The sequence below is a fragment of the Fusarium solani genome (genome assembly GCF_023522795.1).
Source record: "Fusarium solani strain SB1 chromosome Unknown bctg00000001, whole genome shotgun sequence".
Taxonomy (NCBI): domain Eukaryota; kingdom Fungi; phylum Ascomycota; class Sordariomycetes; order Hypocreales; family Nectriaceae; genus Fusarium; species Fusarium solani.
This window is the reverse complement of record NW_027072156.1, coordinates 4,128,659-4,143,788: the sequence shown is the minus strand read 5'-3', so window position 1 is coordinate 4,143,788 and position 15,130 is coordinate 4,128,659. Positions and strand designations below refer to the sequence as shown.

General features: G+C 54.2%; 4 protein-coding genes across 4 annotated transcripts; 3 read left to right on the top strand and 1 right to left on the bottom strand.

The window, feature by feature from the left end:
- Positions 1–2,129: 2,129 nt before the first annotated feature.
- MRS44_003393 (uncharacterized protein) lies at positions 2,130–5,250 on the top strand (the record flags this gene model as incomplete). Its single annotated transcript, XM_046279907.2, has 2 exons — positions 2,130–3,681; positions 3,734–5,250. 2 exons carry the CDS (start codon positions 2,130–2,132, stop codon positions 5,248–5,250), a joined length of 3,069 nt encoding a protein of 1,022 aa, XP_046137506.2.
- A 639-nt stretch (positions 5,251–5,889) lies between these two features.
- MRS44_003392 (uncharacterized protein) lies at positions 5,890–7,935 on the top strand (the record flags this gene model as incomplete). Its single annotated transcript, XM_046283886.2, has 1 exon — positions 5,890–7,935. The coding sequence occupies one exon, from the start codon at positions 5,890–5,892 to the stop codon at positions 7,933–7,935; it is 2,046 nt and encodes a 681-aa protein (XP_046137505.2).
- Positions 7,936–8,308: 373 nt separating this feature from the next.
- MRS44_003391 (uncharacterized protein) lies at positions 8,309–12,077 on the bottom strand (the record flags this gene model as incomplete). Its single annotated transcript, XM_046272566.2, has 4 exons — positions 8,309–8,893; positions 8,944–11,819; positions 11,894–12,005; positions 12,072–12,077. 4 exons carry the CDS (start codon positions 12,075–12,077, stop codon positions 8,309–8,311), a joined length of 3,579 nt encoding a protein of 1,192 aa, XP_046137504.1.
- Positions 12,078–12,764: 687 nt separating this feature from the next.
- MRS44_003390 (uncharacterized protein) lies at positions 12,765–15,096 on the top strand (the record flags this gene model as incomplete). Its single annotated transcript, XM_046268451.2, has 2 exons — positions 12,765–13,106; positions 13,153–15,096. 2 exons carry the CDS (start codon positions 12,765–12,767, stop codon positions 15,094–15,096), a joined length of 2,286 nt encoding a protein of 761 aa, XP_046137503.2.
- Between the last annotated feature and the right edge of the window lie 34 nt (positions 15,097–15,130).

The window sequence follows — 15,130 nt, the reverse complement described above, 5'->3', positions numbered from 1 at the left end:
TCAGTGCTGCAGCCGGGACGAGACGAAACTTGGCAGCCGGGGGAAATGAAGCTGACGAGTCCTCTGGATCTTCCGCTGACTAGATATTGGCCCCGTCACCCACCAGAGATGGACTTGCACGTGTGAAGCGCCGACGATCTCTGTTGTTTCAGCAGCAAGTCGACGATCGTCTCCTCTTGGAGACCAGAGCGAGCCGCGCATCCATATGAACCATAAATCTAACGTCATGCGCCAAATTTATCGACCAACGATACTTGCCTTTGCTGGAGAATTGTTTCATTTCACGACTCAAGAGGGCGGCTGGACTGCCGAGTTATTTTCCGATCGAAACATTCGAGGCAGTTGTCGTGTGATCGACATTTCGTTTGTTTGCTAGAATTGAACGAGGCTGGACAAAATGCGACCGTGTCCATCACGAAAGGCTATTGTCTGTCGACAACTGCAGCAGAACTGATACTTCATCCAATATGCTATGCGGCCCGGGATGTTGTCCCTGACCAGCAGGGTACTGTTTTTCGATGTTCATGCTACCTACCTTACAGTCATGGACGTCCATCATTTTGGAAGCTGATCAAATCTTGAAGTCACAGTAGGGAGGGTTAGCCATTTGCCTCTTCATACTCGTCGAGACTCTGGCAGCGATGCATCCTGACACTCACTCAAGGCTTCTTGAGAAATAGCATGCAGTTACGAGTCGAAAAGTCCGAATTCTACGACCTCGAACCGACTACATCCGAGTTGGGGATGGTTGGACGTTGTAGCTCGATATGTCGTTCCGCTTTGTATCCGCCTGTCGAACATGGAATCTATATCGGCATTTCCACCTCGAGTACGGTCCTTGAATTGCAGACCTCGTCATTCTAGAATTCGACTTTTGGAACTTTGAAGGTGGAGTTCTTATGACGAGTCGGCAGTCAGTCAAGCTGCCTTGGACCTCCCGCGGTTTCCGTGTGCGTCCAGGGCAAGTTGGGACGAGACGACGTCACGAACCGGAATGTTATATACCTTGGTTATGTTCTATTGCTACGCAGATGGACCTCCAGTCCGAACATTCCTCTTGATCCTACTGCCAGCAAGTGTGTGTTATCCGATTGACCGTGGCAGCGCCCTCATGCCATGGCCTCAAAAGAAGGCAGACGTTGCCTTTTTCTGTTCAAGATGCTGGTATCTCAAATGCTGCATGTCCCAATTGGTATCGTTACTGCTATTATCTTGGTAGTGAGGTTATTCAGAAGTGGCTAACAGGGTGTGCTGGGATTTGCTACGTTGTACTGTAGCCTATCACACGACCCTCGATCGCCTTTCACATATGAACTCTACGTAATTCGTGAACCCACCTGGCCGTATATCCATCTTTCCATATATTCAGGGCCCAACCACCGCCTTGTTGAGTGGAAGGGTCTCTAATAACTCGTCTCAATTATTTTGTTGTTGCGGCTCAACGTGTGAAGTGCGAGAGGGTCATAAATAGCCACGGCCCAAGCTACTGGGTCTTCAGTTTATCCGAGGATTACCAGAGAGGTGTTGTCAGTTACCCCACACTACCTAGCACAAGAACTTGCCGCACCGACTTTTAGAAATAGCACATCTCGAGATAAAAACGCAGTTTGCGCACGATATACGCCTTCAAAACCGCCGCGGCCGCCTTTTCGAACCCGTTTGCGCCCCTGTCGCTTTTGACACCATCGCGGCTGCTTCTATACGAACTTTCGGCGACTCCTCCCACCCCTGCCTCGCTGCACAGGCTCTCTTTCACGACTTAGGCATGACCCCTCGGTAGCCTTGTTCCGCCTCGCCTTTGATATCATAACTATGCTGGATGCTGTGTATCCAAGGCTGCCCGAGTTATAGCAGCGTCGTCCATACTTGAACAAGTTTTATTTACACTCCGGTGCCTGCTGCACCTTGAATTTTGACTATGGAGGCTCAGGTGAGTCGCTGCTGCTGTTTTTCCTTTGGATGGCCTTTGTCATGGGCGCTCTCGTGCCCCGCCATTCAGCCGTCACTCTTGGTCATGGCCAAGTCGCATCGGCCCAACCGCCCAGCCTTTCAAGGCCCGACGATGCGACCAAGACGCGAAGCATACGCATAGAAACCATCACATCACGTCCATGCTAACTTTTGTCCCAATGGCTCAGGTCGAGAGCGTCGTCGGGATTCTTTCCAACCCCACCTCCGATCCCGCCCTCAAGCAGCAAGCCTTCGAATACCTAAATCAGCTAAAAGCCGACCCTCAAGGATGGCAACCTTGCACCACGCTCTTCGCTCGAACACCGCGGACGGAAGAGGTGGTGCGTCTTGTCTGCCTCGAGGTGGTCAACTATGCCGTACACACACAGGGGCTTGACCCTACGAGTCTTGCGTTCCTCAAAGACACCCTCCTCCAGTACTGCCGCCAGACGTACGGCCCCAACGCCCAGCAGGAGCCTGATGCTGCGCATCTCCAGAACAAGCTCACGCAGACATTGACCTATCTGTTCGTGTTCCTCTACCAAGATGGATGGCAGAGCTTCCTCGACGACTTTATCGAGTTGACAGGTCTCTCTACAAACTCGGACAATGTCCCGGGCGTCGTCTTTTACCTCCGAATCCTCGGCTCCATCCATGACGAGATTGCCGACATGCTCCTGACACGGCAGAGCAGCGAGACCAAGCGGAATACAGAGCTCAAGGACCAGCTCCGGGCACAGGATATCCGCAAGGTGTCCGAGTCCTGGAAGCAGCTGCTCACACGATACGGGAACAATGATACTGTCGTGGACCTCGTCCTCAAGGTCCTGGGCAAGTGGGTCAGCTGGATGGACATCTCGCTGGTTATCAGCCAGGACATGCTCGGTCTCTTGCTACCAGTGGTCGGGCGGTCCAACACCTCGGGGAGCGAGGACAAGGTCCGCGACACAGCCATCGACACCCTGAACGAGATTTGTGGCAAGAAGATGCGCTCAGGAGACAAGATGGAGATGATCTCCTTCATCAATCTGCAGGAAATTGTCGAACAGTTAGTTGCTAGCCCTCCTTTGAGCGAGTTCAAGGGAACCTCTCGATACGACACGGATCTGGCCGAGGCAGTTGCCAAGCTAGTAAACACGGTCCTCTCCGACATTGTACGGGCTCTCGAGGACAGCCAGCTCAGTGATGACACCCGCGCCAGGGCGAACCAGCACCTCAATGGGTTCCTCCCTTTCCTCCTGCGCTTCTTCTCGGACGAGTACGATGAAGTCTGCTCGTCCGTCATCCCAGCGCTGACAGACCTGCTCACCTTCCTTCGTAAACTTGGCCAGCTCCCTCAAGACTACGCCAACATGCTTGCCCCGATCTTAGATGCCATCATTCGCAAAATGAGATACGACGAGACATCCAACTGGGGCGACGAGGATGAGCTGACTGACGAGGCCGAGTTTCAGGAGCTGCGGCGGAAACTCCAGAATCTGCAGAAGTCTATTGCTGCCATCAACCAGACCTTGTACATGGACATGCTTAGCAATCTCGTTGCCACCACGTTCCAGACACTCGACCAGCAGGGGTCTCAGATGGACTGGAGGGATCTCGACCTCGCCTTGTACGAGATGTATCTCTTTGGCGAGCTTGCCCTTCCTAACCAGGGTCTGGGAACCAAGAATCAGCCTTCCAGTGAAGCCTCGGAGAGGCTGGTGGTTATGATGAAGAAGATGGTCGAATCCGGTTGGTATTCCTTTCTTCATGACCAAGCGTAGTGCTCCTAACACAGCCACAGGTATTGCCAACTTCTCCCACCCGGCTATTCTGCTTCAATACATGGAGATCTGCGTCCGCTACTGCGTTGTCTTTGAGAATAACGCACAATACATCCCACAAGTCCTGGAGAACTTTGTGCGGCTGGTCCACCACGACCACGTCCGTATCAAGACTCGGTCGTGGTATCTGTTCCACCGATTCATCAAGCAGCTTAGAGCTCAGGTCGGAAACGTTGCCGAGACAGTTATCCAGTCGATCGGAGATCTCCTGCCCATTAAGGCCGAGGTCCCAGGCGAGGACGCTGACGATGACATGTCCTCGGACGAGTCTGATCACTCAGCGGATGCGCTCTTTACCAGCCAGCTGTACCTTTTCGAGGCCATCGGTTGCATCTCATCCACCCAGGGCACGCCATCTGAGAAACAGGCTTTGTATGCTAGGTCTGTGATGGATCCCCTTTTCACCGATATGGAGGCGCATCTTGAGCGGGCCAAGTCTGGAGATGCCCAAGCCACACTCCAAGTCCACCACATTGTCATGGCATTGGGCACTCTGGCCCACGGGTTCTCGGACTGGACCCCAGGCATTACTTCCTCGAACGCCCATGGGCCACCTGACAAGGTTGTTTCTGACGAGTTCTCCCGAGCAGCTGAGGCTATCTTGATTGCTCTCAACCAGCTGAACTCTTCTGCCGAAATTCGAACAGCTTGCCGATCGGCCTTTTCCAAGTTGCTGGGTGTTTTGGGTGCTGCCGTCCTGCCGCAGTTGCCTCAGTGGATTGAGGGTTTGTTGTCCCAGAGCTCTTCCAAGGACGAGATGGCCATGTTCCTGCGACTACTGGACCAGGTGGTCTTTGGCTTCAAGTCTGAGATCTACGAAGTTCTCAACATGCTGTTGACACCACTTCTTCAGCGGATTTTTGGTGGGCTTACAGAGCCCATTGCCGGAACAGACGATGAGATTCAGCTGGCTGAGTTGAGGAGGGAATATCTCTCATTCCTTCAGATCATTCTTAACAACGGACTAGACGGGGTTCTCGTCAGTGAGTCCAACCAGGGCTTCTTTGAACCCATGATTTCGTCCATCATCGAGCTGGCCAAGACCCTCGAAGGCAACATTGGAGGGAGCAGGCTTGCTTTCACATTGATGACACGAATGGCGGCCATCTGGGGTGGCCCGGATATTGCAGTGATCTCCCAGAACCCGACCGCCCCGAGCGGCAGTCCTACTCCTGCATTCCCTGGCTTTGACCAGTTCATGATTGACCGATTCCACTCGACTTGCTGGGAGGTGATGCGGAATCCCAACTTCCGACCATTCCAAGATGCCCAGACAAAACAAGTCCTTACAGAGATTGCGGGCCTGGAGCAGGCGATCTACACAAAGACTGGCGAGGTGTTTATCCAGTCGCTTCAGAACCATCTTTTCCCTAGCCTGGGCGTGGACGGCGACGAGTTCTTGCGATCTCTTACAACATCAACAGACAAACGACACTTCTCGTCATATCTCCTGAACTTGCTGAAGAGCCGACAGTAGACCGGAAAGGCCCGTTATGATTTTCAGGGGGTGGCCGAGCGATTGAGCATGGTTGGCGTGTGAGGAAGAAGATTGGAGGTTACGATCAAAGGTCTCCGACGGCAAAGGGTGTACGGGAGCCTCGCGGCGCATGTTCAGGGAGTTTTGAGGGCAGACATTAGAGCTAAAAAGAATCATATTGTTTGTCATTTCTAGTCACAGATATTCCCCCTTTTTCGGTATTTTTTTTAGGGTGGCCGGATTCAAGGGTCGAGCGAGGGTGGATAGGCGGATGGTAGTTGAGGATTAGAAGAATAAACATCCGTGCTGAAGAGCTGAGTATCTGGCTGGACTATAATATGTGATGTCCATCCTTATTTGTTCACATGTTGTTGGGGGTTACTTTGGTGGACAGGGAGGCTATTCGCACCACCTGCCAGGGGAGGCACGACTCTCACTTCGGCCACATTTGCTCGACATCAAATTGAGACGGGTAGCAAATTAAGGAAGGCACGACATGCAAGGCAGGATGAGGAGTCTACTCCCTCTACCTCTCCGGCTCAAACTTCCTCTCGTCTCCTCAACACCATCAAACAACACCATCGTTATCCCCACTTCTTCCCTCAATTCTATCATTACCACCCTGAGACGACTTCTACCATGGATACTCGAGAATCTCCAGGTCAAGAGCCTACCGCCAACCCCAGAGAAGCTTCCGCGGGAAGCGAGCCTATCCCCAAAAGAGAGCCAACACTACCTACGACGACACCGACTTCGTCTACTTCTCGACCACGCCGACTATGGTCAAGACTAGAATCTGCCAGGAATCGTTTAAAAGCATTGGAACCTACCAACTCGCAGTCTTCTTCCTCTCAACCTCAACCTCAAGATGATGGCCCCTCTTCCCAAGGGGGCTCCCTGCCCGAAGATCGCGACGCCTCAACACTCAATGACATCATCGATAATGAAGCGACGGGGAATGGGACTGCCGATACCTTGCCCACCAACGAGCCACCCACCGAGAAGCAGCCTGCTTCCGAGACTGCTGCTCACGATTCACCGACCTCAGGACACAACGAGGACGAGAGCAAACCTGACGCTAGAAACCCACCCCCTGAATCGTCCGAGCAAGGTCGTGGTATTGACTCTCCGCCGCCCATGTCAGTGGATAAAGCCGCCGAAGATGCTACCAAGCTTTTAGGTCTGAACTTCGGGATCCTACTTTGGACCCTCGTGTATCGCGTCATCAACCTCGAGCACTTGCAAGGTTTCAACCCAGATGAATATGACAAAATCCAGAATATTTCCGTCGATGTTGGACAAAGGCTGCAAGACACGCAATGGCACATGAGACGGAAACAGCAGGCAACGCCAGCAGAACACTCTGGTACGATAACGACTCAGATGCCAACAGAAACAAAGCCTGAAAGTATCGTGACGGCAATGGCTCTGACGCCAACGGTAAGAACGTCCGAGATGATTAAAACAGCACCAGCTCGGATACGGGGGCACATAGCCCAGGCCATCAAGGAAATGAAAGCACTTCAAGCCGAGTCCCCAGAAACAGTAGAAGCCAAGTCTGCTTGGCTACAAAGGTCGGACGAATTTGGCAAGAGCCGTTTGTGCCCTCTCCAAGATCAGGCGGAGGCGATACTACTGGCAGAAACCGTCTCACCAAGGGAGCGAATTGCGACAGCGAAGAGTCTCCAAGAAATGAATGCAGCCATAGACGCCTTGGTTGATAAACGGAGCACGGCACGGACTGCAATTGCACAAGCTACGGCAGCAGAGCTGTCAAAGATGCCGCAAACCATACCAGCCAAGACACCGACGGAAACAAAGTCCGAGATGGTCAAAGCAACAACAGCTCAGCTGCCGGAAGACATAGACCAGGCCATTGAGACCATGAAAGCATTTCAAGCCGAGTCCCCAGAAACATTAGAGGCCAAATCAGCTTGGCTACGGAGGTTAAACGAATTCTCACAGAGGATGGATGCAGTCGACCCTCTGAGGGAAGCTATGCCAAGACTGGGACCACTTGCAACACAATTAGTGGACAAACGGGAAATGATAGAAGCTGAGATTGCAGAAGCCAAGATAGCAGAGCCGCCAAAGATGCCGCAAACAGTGTCAGCTCAGACACCGACGGAAACACAAGTAGCAACAACTCAAGCGGCACAAAGGGCTGAAAAACTCGAGACACTAAGATGTACAGTGGCTCAGCTCCCAGAGATCGCGGAGGAAACAGAGCTTCCACTAGCTTTGAAGAAGACGGCAGCGGAAGCTGTGACAGCCTTGAAGAGGTCACGAACTTCACTGCCCACGCACCTCCAGAGAAACGGCGCCACGCCGGCTCACATGTGGGAGGCAGCCCGGGTCTTCAGGGACTTCAAGCTAGCGGAAGCGATCATCACTGCGAGGCTGAAGCTAACAGGAGTTACGGGGGAAGAGCCAGCAGCAGATAAGCACGCTGGCCCAACTTACCCTTGGGGAATTTTCAAGGAACTGGAAGAGGCCGCCAAAACGACCATGGACTACGAAGTCTCCATGGCACGGCCAGGCTTTGATAAACGTGAGGTAAATCTCCGTGACGCCACAGGGGCTCAGCCGATATCGAAGAGGATCAAGTTTTTGTTGCGTTCGATAACGGCTCAGTGTGCCAGCCTAGGCCTGGACTTAGTCTTGCAAGGAAAGCGTTCTGTATAATGGTGATTTGCAGGTTGAGTTGTGAGTGGCAGCGATGACTTGGTATAGAAACAGCGATGAATCAATCAGGATGCTTTAATTGAAATGCTCAATTACATATTATGAATGGTGCTTTTTTGAACGTCTTGAACAGCGTGTGTCGGCTCAACCAAGGTATCTCGACATTGCCCAGCAGAAACACCACAGCTATGTGTATCAAAAGAAGAAGAGAGAAGAAATACGAGATAGGCAGGCAGTGCGAGTCTGAGAGCAAGCAGGATCCATTGCCAGAAATATCCACCCATCAATCTTTTTTTCTCCGATTCTAAATCCATCAACCGCAACGAGAAAAGGAAGAAAAAAGAAGAAGCAAGGCTTGTGCTGTCGTCCATCTCTAGATGATGTAGCCGCCGCCAGACAGGCAGCGCCAATCCCGAACACCGGAACCCTCCTCGAGCTCGACGCACCACCAGAGCACCTCCTTGGCCTTGTCGAGCTGACCGCTCTCCTCGTGAGCGCGGGCGAGGGTGAACCAGGCCTCGGAAGAGTTCCAGCTGGAGCCGAGCTTGGTGAGAGTCGAGAGGAGGGCGTAAGCTCGGTCACGAGCCGCGAGGCGGTCGACGACAGGTAGGCGGGTGGCCTTGTAGGCGGCGGGGAGCTCGTCGTCGTCCAGGTCGGTGTGGTGGACAGTGGGGGACTCGGGATCTGAGGGACCGAGACCGAGGGGAGTTGAGGGGAGGTCGGTGACGGTGTGAGAGTGTTGTTGGCTTGCTTTAGAGGTTGAGAGACTGAGGTGCAGGAGGGTGTCCTCTAGAGCGGGAACGGGGACTGGAGGGAGGAGGGCCTCGCTGTAGATGTCGAGAAGGATGTTGGAGAGGCCGACGATGGCGCCAGGATGGTTGGGCGCATGTGTCAGAGATGTCTCAAAGTCACTGCGAGCTGCATATGGTGCTCCCTTGGCAAGAGAAAGTTGACCCAGCTATAAACTATGTCAGTTATTATTTCAAAGACGAGAGAAGAAAGGCTTACCTCGGCCCAGTAATCACTCCACAGGTCCTCAATACTCTTCTTATCCGCCCAACCGGGGCCCTTCAGGCCGCTCGAGCCCGAAGGGTCTCGAGCAAGATCAGCCTCGAGACTCTGGATGAGCCGTTGAGCCTCAGTGGCAGCTCCCTTGCAATCCTCCTTCATACCAGCTCTACGGTAGAAGCCAGCAATCATCAGCCAGACTCTGATAAGAATCGTCACCCTCTGTGCCCTCTCCTTGTCCTTGGGGAACTGAACCAGGGGTAGAACGCATGTTGAGGAATAGGCGTTGTCGACAGACAGCTCAGAGTAGTCGGTGGACTTTGACTGAGTCGAGAGGTACGAGTTCAGATTTGGTGGGGGTCGTGACTGTCTATAGGACGAGCGCCTCGACGCAGGTTGCCGCTTGCTAGAGAAGGTAAAGAAATCAGTCTGCTCGCTATCATCAGCACCAGCACCACCTGGGGTGAAGAAGACGTCGCCATCAACAACAGTAGCGCCATGAGAGACGGCTCCGATACTAGAGGATCTCGGTCGGCTCATGCTGCGATCCCGCTTCTTGAGACTGTTGCTTCTGCCTGTGGCGCTCCTATTTCGACGGACAGAAGACGCTGAAGTTCGTGGTCGAGCATCTGTCAGGGGTCCGTTCTCCCCTGTTACTTGGATCGTCGGTGCGCTGCTGCGCATTGTCTGAGCAGTCTGCGGCCTCGAGGTCCGTTCGCTGGACATGGAAGTGTAAACCTGCCTCGTAGGCGGTCTAGACCTATCATTGCCCCCAAAGATGGTTCCCCTAATGCTCCTGAGCGTGCCTGAGGTCTTTGGCGGCTCAGTCGCCTTGGGAGGACTCAAGGCAGGTTGGGCCGCGACGTTGCCAAACAGTCTCGTGAAGAGGGTCAGCAGCTCGAAACTGGCATTGACAGCGACTTCGGGTCCTTCAAGAAGCTCAACCAGGGCGAGTTGTGTCATCTTGACCTCGAGGATGCCCTCCTTCTCCGAGTCATCCATATCATCGACCAAGCCTCGTCGACCATCCGCTGTGGAATCCTTTTCAGCTTCGTTGAGGTGTTCGCTCCTAAACGTCTGATCTGTCTTTCCGAACAGGATAGAGGGATCCTTGAACTGTTCCAGGGCACCTTCACAGGCCCTTGCCGCCAGATGGTAATCTTGTCTCGCGCTCAGGAGAAGAGCCAAGAGGTGCCACACGGGGATAAGGGACCGTTCTTGCCAGTATGGCCCATAGACCAGGTCGTAATTCTCTTCTTGGTCTTTGCCAACAGTCAAGGCCGTTCTCACAGTCTCGATGGCAGCGGTTAGTTCTCTTCGCTCGGCCAAGAGCAGACCGAGGGCAAAGAAACTCCTGATATCTTTTGAGCGCCCATACTCTACTGCGAGGGACTTTCGGAGTGATCGGATGGCCTTTTGCTGGATCTCGGTTCTGGAGGCTGCTTCGTATGTGACTCTCGACCAATGGGCTTGAGACAAACCGATGGCCTGCCATGCCAGGGCGATGGTATGCGGTGGCACAGGAGGGTGCGAAGAGTTGAACTCATCGTACTCAGAAATCATCGGCGTGGCAGTGTCTGAAGAGTTGAGCTGTGGCAGTTTGAACAGCCAGTCCTCCAACTCAGACCCAAGTTGGCGGGCCTTTTCCGCAGCAGTCCGCTGGCCATATCGGCAGAGGGCGATGATGCATTGCGAAATTGTCTCAAGAACTGTAGCATCATCGTCCAGGCTAGGCTCCAGGTGCCCGGTCTTGTCAACACGGGCCTTGCCCTTCTTGACAATCTCCAGGTAAGAGTCAAAAGCCTTGAAGGCCAGGTCGAACTCGGCAACTGAAAGGTGCACGAGGAAGAGTGAGCGCAGGATAGCTGTCGAGTGGTATGTCTTCATCGCAGCGCTGTAGAGAGTATCGAGGACTCCGCGGCTCAAACTATTTCGACCACCGGGCCCAAGATCTTCCTCTCTCCATCCTCGTCCACAGAGAAGAGACCAGTTTCGAAGCACCTGGCCAACAAAGCCCTCGACTTCTTCACGCTCTTCGTCAGCTCTGGGAAAGGATGTTTCGCCGAGCAAGAGGGTCTGGTAGGTTGATTCGGCATGCTTGAGCTCCACCCGCAACTGACTCCGAGGAGATAGATCGCCAGCTGTGTTATTCACAAATCCAGTCGGGTAGGGCAGGTCGAACTCGACAATCTGAGAGAGAGCGATGTAGTACTCATTCCACACTCTCCGCCGGGGCACTGAGCCCTTGAAGCCGTATCCTCCGGTAACGGGCATGGCTAGGGTGTCCCAGAACCTTGCCCAGGAGCGATAGCAGGCGAGGGAGTCGTTCTCGCCCAGTGGTGAATCGCTGCTCTGGAAGCCCTGGCTGGAGAGCATACAGTACTCGGTAAGGAACAGCTCAGACCAGTATCGAAGCTGTCTCCCCATCCCCTGCTCTGCCCACACTCGTGCGAGCGAGGGGAGTCCAGCCCGGAAGGCATCCAAGGCCTGCTTGATCTCGCCGCCCCGCGCAAGGCAATTAGCCTTGAGATACGATGCTTTGAGAGCGCAGACGCTCGTCCATTCGGCAGCCCTTTCGGTGGGGTTGGGCTCGCCATCTTCCACCTTGAGACTCTCAGGCAGTTGGCTGGTGCAGAGGCTGTACTCCCCGTTGACCCAGTGCAGCCATCCCGCACACACCTGAGCTTGGAATTTGTCGGTCAGGTGCAACGTCTCTTCCTCAATCGCCTCCAGGAGCTTCGGCAACTGGGCCGCGAGGTCAATATGGCTCGTGTTCGCAGCGGTGGTCGGTCGGTTATGGTTGCCAGCAGCGGCGGCAGCAGCAGCAGTCGTCGTCTTGGCGATAGCGCATTCCGTTTCGGCGGTCAGAGCAAGACCTGGTCGAGTGTTATTAAGTATTGTGTTCTAAAAGCCCCTCGCTGGAGGGCGGTGAAGTGGGAGGGCGTCATACAGGCTCTGTCAGGAGCGTGCTTGCGGACCTTGCGAACGAGCTCGGGGACTACATCCCAGTTGCCATCGCAGCGGGCATGATCCAGCTGGTGCATGTACTGCACAGCCTTGGGCTATACGACAGCAGGAGAAGAGTCAGTTTGTGAGATTTCATCGATGGCCTTGTTTTCTTGTCTTACACCCATGGTTTGACCTGTTCAGGAGGTTGTCGGGACTAGCAGCAAGATGGCGCCAAGCGCATGGCGAGGAGAGGGATCGTGGGAGGAACAGGAGGCCTCACGGGGGAGGCTATCGCGGAGGAAGGATCTCGGTGTGTCGGCCGATGGGAGGAGAGTCTATTCGAATCAGCGCCAAAGGCGACTTCCTCTACATGCACCCGTGGTTGGTGATGTTGGATGTTGACGAGATGGCTCGTATTGGATCTGACCGTGTATTGATGGCTTGTGGTAGCGCAGAGCTGGAGATTGAGAGCTGCTGGGTCGACGTAACGCGGGCGCTAGACCAATCAGAGCCCACTGCCACACCACGACAGGCCCCGCTGCCAGGGGTCTTCCCGTCAGTCCAAGCTAAGCTTGTTGCTGTAGAAGAAAAAAAAGTTTCGGTTCAAGTCAAGACTTGTACAGCTTCAACCTGCCAATGAGCGTAGCACTTACATCTCGCTCATCGATTGTTGCTGTCGCATCGGAATTGAGAGATAAAGGGACGTAAGGTTCTTGTTGCTAGTTCATTTTGTTGCACGTGACGGCACAGCATCAATCTTTACTCTCTTCATCCTTCCTATCCAGGAAACCCATCTTCCAAGATACCATTCGGCGCAAACACTTGGGGACGAGAGAAACGCCTTTACAACCTTTTACCACAACTCGATCCTCATGGCGGCCTCATTACCCCCTGACCTGCGGGTCTTATGTCGAAAACTCACCTCAATCCCCCCAACCCAGCTCCCTCACGCGCTGCCATCTCTCATCAACCATGTTCTTCACTGCAAGGAGCCATTATCTGCGCCCCAAGAGCGAAAGGTCAAGGACAGCTCTGCTGAGGGCGCTCAGCTGGTCCATAAGCTCAAGGCCAGCATCACCACTCACTTGAATGGGCGAAGTCGTGAGGCCAGGTTCACGGCCATCGGTCTCATCAAGGCCGTCGTGGACGTTGGCGGATGGGAAGTTCTACAAGGATGCAAGCCATGGGTTGGCGGTCTACTGTCTATTGTCGAGGTGGGTTAAACTTCTTCTAACTCGGAGTGTTCCTAACAGTATGCAGAAGAGCGATCCTACCGCCTCCAAAGAGTTGGCCGTGGTCACTCTCACCCGGATTTACATGCTTGTCCAGCCATACCAGACTCTTGTGAGAGAGATCGCCACTCCCACTATCCCAACATTCATCACCGCTTGCCTCAAGCTCATCAAGGCCAACTCCGGCGAGAGTCTGCAAACTCATCTGTCTGTGGTTGAGACCATCTGCGACGCCTTCTCTGCCTTGATACCGCTTTATCCCACCACGTTCCGCCCCTCCAGCTCCAAAATAAAAGCTGCTATCCGGTCATTCCTCGTTCCCACGCTTTCAGACGAAATTGTTGTTCCCCAGAGTTTGCAGAAGGCTTCACGAAGGCTCATCATCTCACTTCATCACGTCGCCGCCAAGTCAGGGGGCAGCGATGAATGGGCCAAGCTGGTCGATCTTCTCCTCAAGGATCTTCATTCTACAGCCAACCAGGTCCTAAGGGCCGTTGAAGAGTCATGGGAGGGTTCAAACGGCTACAGTCGATCGCAAGCTGAACTTGATGGGGAACCCCATGGTGGTGGCGCGTCCGCCGAGGAGCTCCCATCGTGGACGGGTATCAATGCTGGCGCTGATCGCTTGATCGGCCTGTTTCATTATCTCTCAGACTGCCTCCGGTATCCCACTAAGGCTCCCGTCACGATACCTACCAGTGCCCTGGTCGATGCTGCGTCTCGAGTACTTCTGATAGCTAGACTCTCGCCCAAATCTCAATCTTGGGACCAGGCTCTCCCGACCGTCGCTGCCATCGGTCGAGAGGAGAGAGAGGAGCTCTGGGCTGCCATGCCAGATATTCACATTGCTGCTCTTCACCTGCTGCAAATTCTATTCCAACGCTTGGAGCAGAGCACGGTGGCTCTGGCCCCTGAGGTCCTTGACCATCTTGTCCGAGTATTCAAGTCGGGAATCAACCTCCCCAGCGTGCGAATGACTAGCTACGCTATTTTGAAAGAAATTCTCATCCTTTCTGGCCCGACGCTATCAAAATCGTCCGTCGAAAGCCTGGATCCTCTGCTCGGTGCATGCTGCAGGGATCTACAGCAAGACGCGGGACACCTCAAGGAATCCGAGAAGCCAGCAGCCTCTACGACAGACCCCAAGAAGAACAGCATTGCCGCCAATGCCGACCTCTTCCTCCAGCCCCAAGCTTCCGCCGTCGTTGCAGCGACCCCTCTTGAGCCAGAGCACAAGGCCGCTGCCTCTGCTCTCCTGGCCATTATTCCATCATGCCTGCCACAGCGCTATCTCAAGCCATCTGTGCGCGGTCTCGTCGACCAGACAGCTATCGTCACCAGTAACCGCGATGCCATGCTCGCGAGCGTCCTCAACCCGTACAAGGATCAGCGAGGCCGGGTGTACCCCAGCATCCTTCCTCACCTGACACAGCAGTTTCCCGACGATCAAGGGCTTGAGATTCTACGTACCAACCTTCGTGCTGGTGCTCAGAGCCTGGCTGAGGGTGAGCCACCGCTGGAGGAGCTCCCTGTAGCAGGTGAGGAAGAGGAAGACGAGGAGGTGCAAGATGAAGAGATGAAGGACGACAATGCCGAGGAAGAGTCAGCTACTAAGAAGACGGGCGATCTCTTCAAGCCAGCGACTCTGCCCACGCCGCAGCTCGAGAAGAACCTGCCCATCCAAAGCAACCCATTTGCGCCCAGCGAAAAGGTCAAATCCACCGCAGCCGACACAGATAGAAACGCCCGCGCCGGCTCTCCACCCAAACGGAAGCACGAAGGCTCGGATCCCGCGCCGCCAAAAAGACAGGTCCTGGAAAAGTCGTCATCTCCTGATCGGGTGCTCGCGGCGCCTGTCCCGACTGCTCCAGCCGCAGAGGAGGAGGACGACGACGATGATGACGATGATGACGAGAGCGTTCACTTGAACATGGAGTTGGATGATGACGATGAGGAGGATGACGACGAATAGATACGTCCAAAGTAGAAAAGTCATTGGTTAAAGC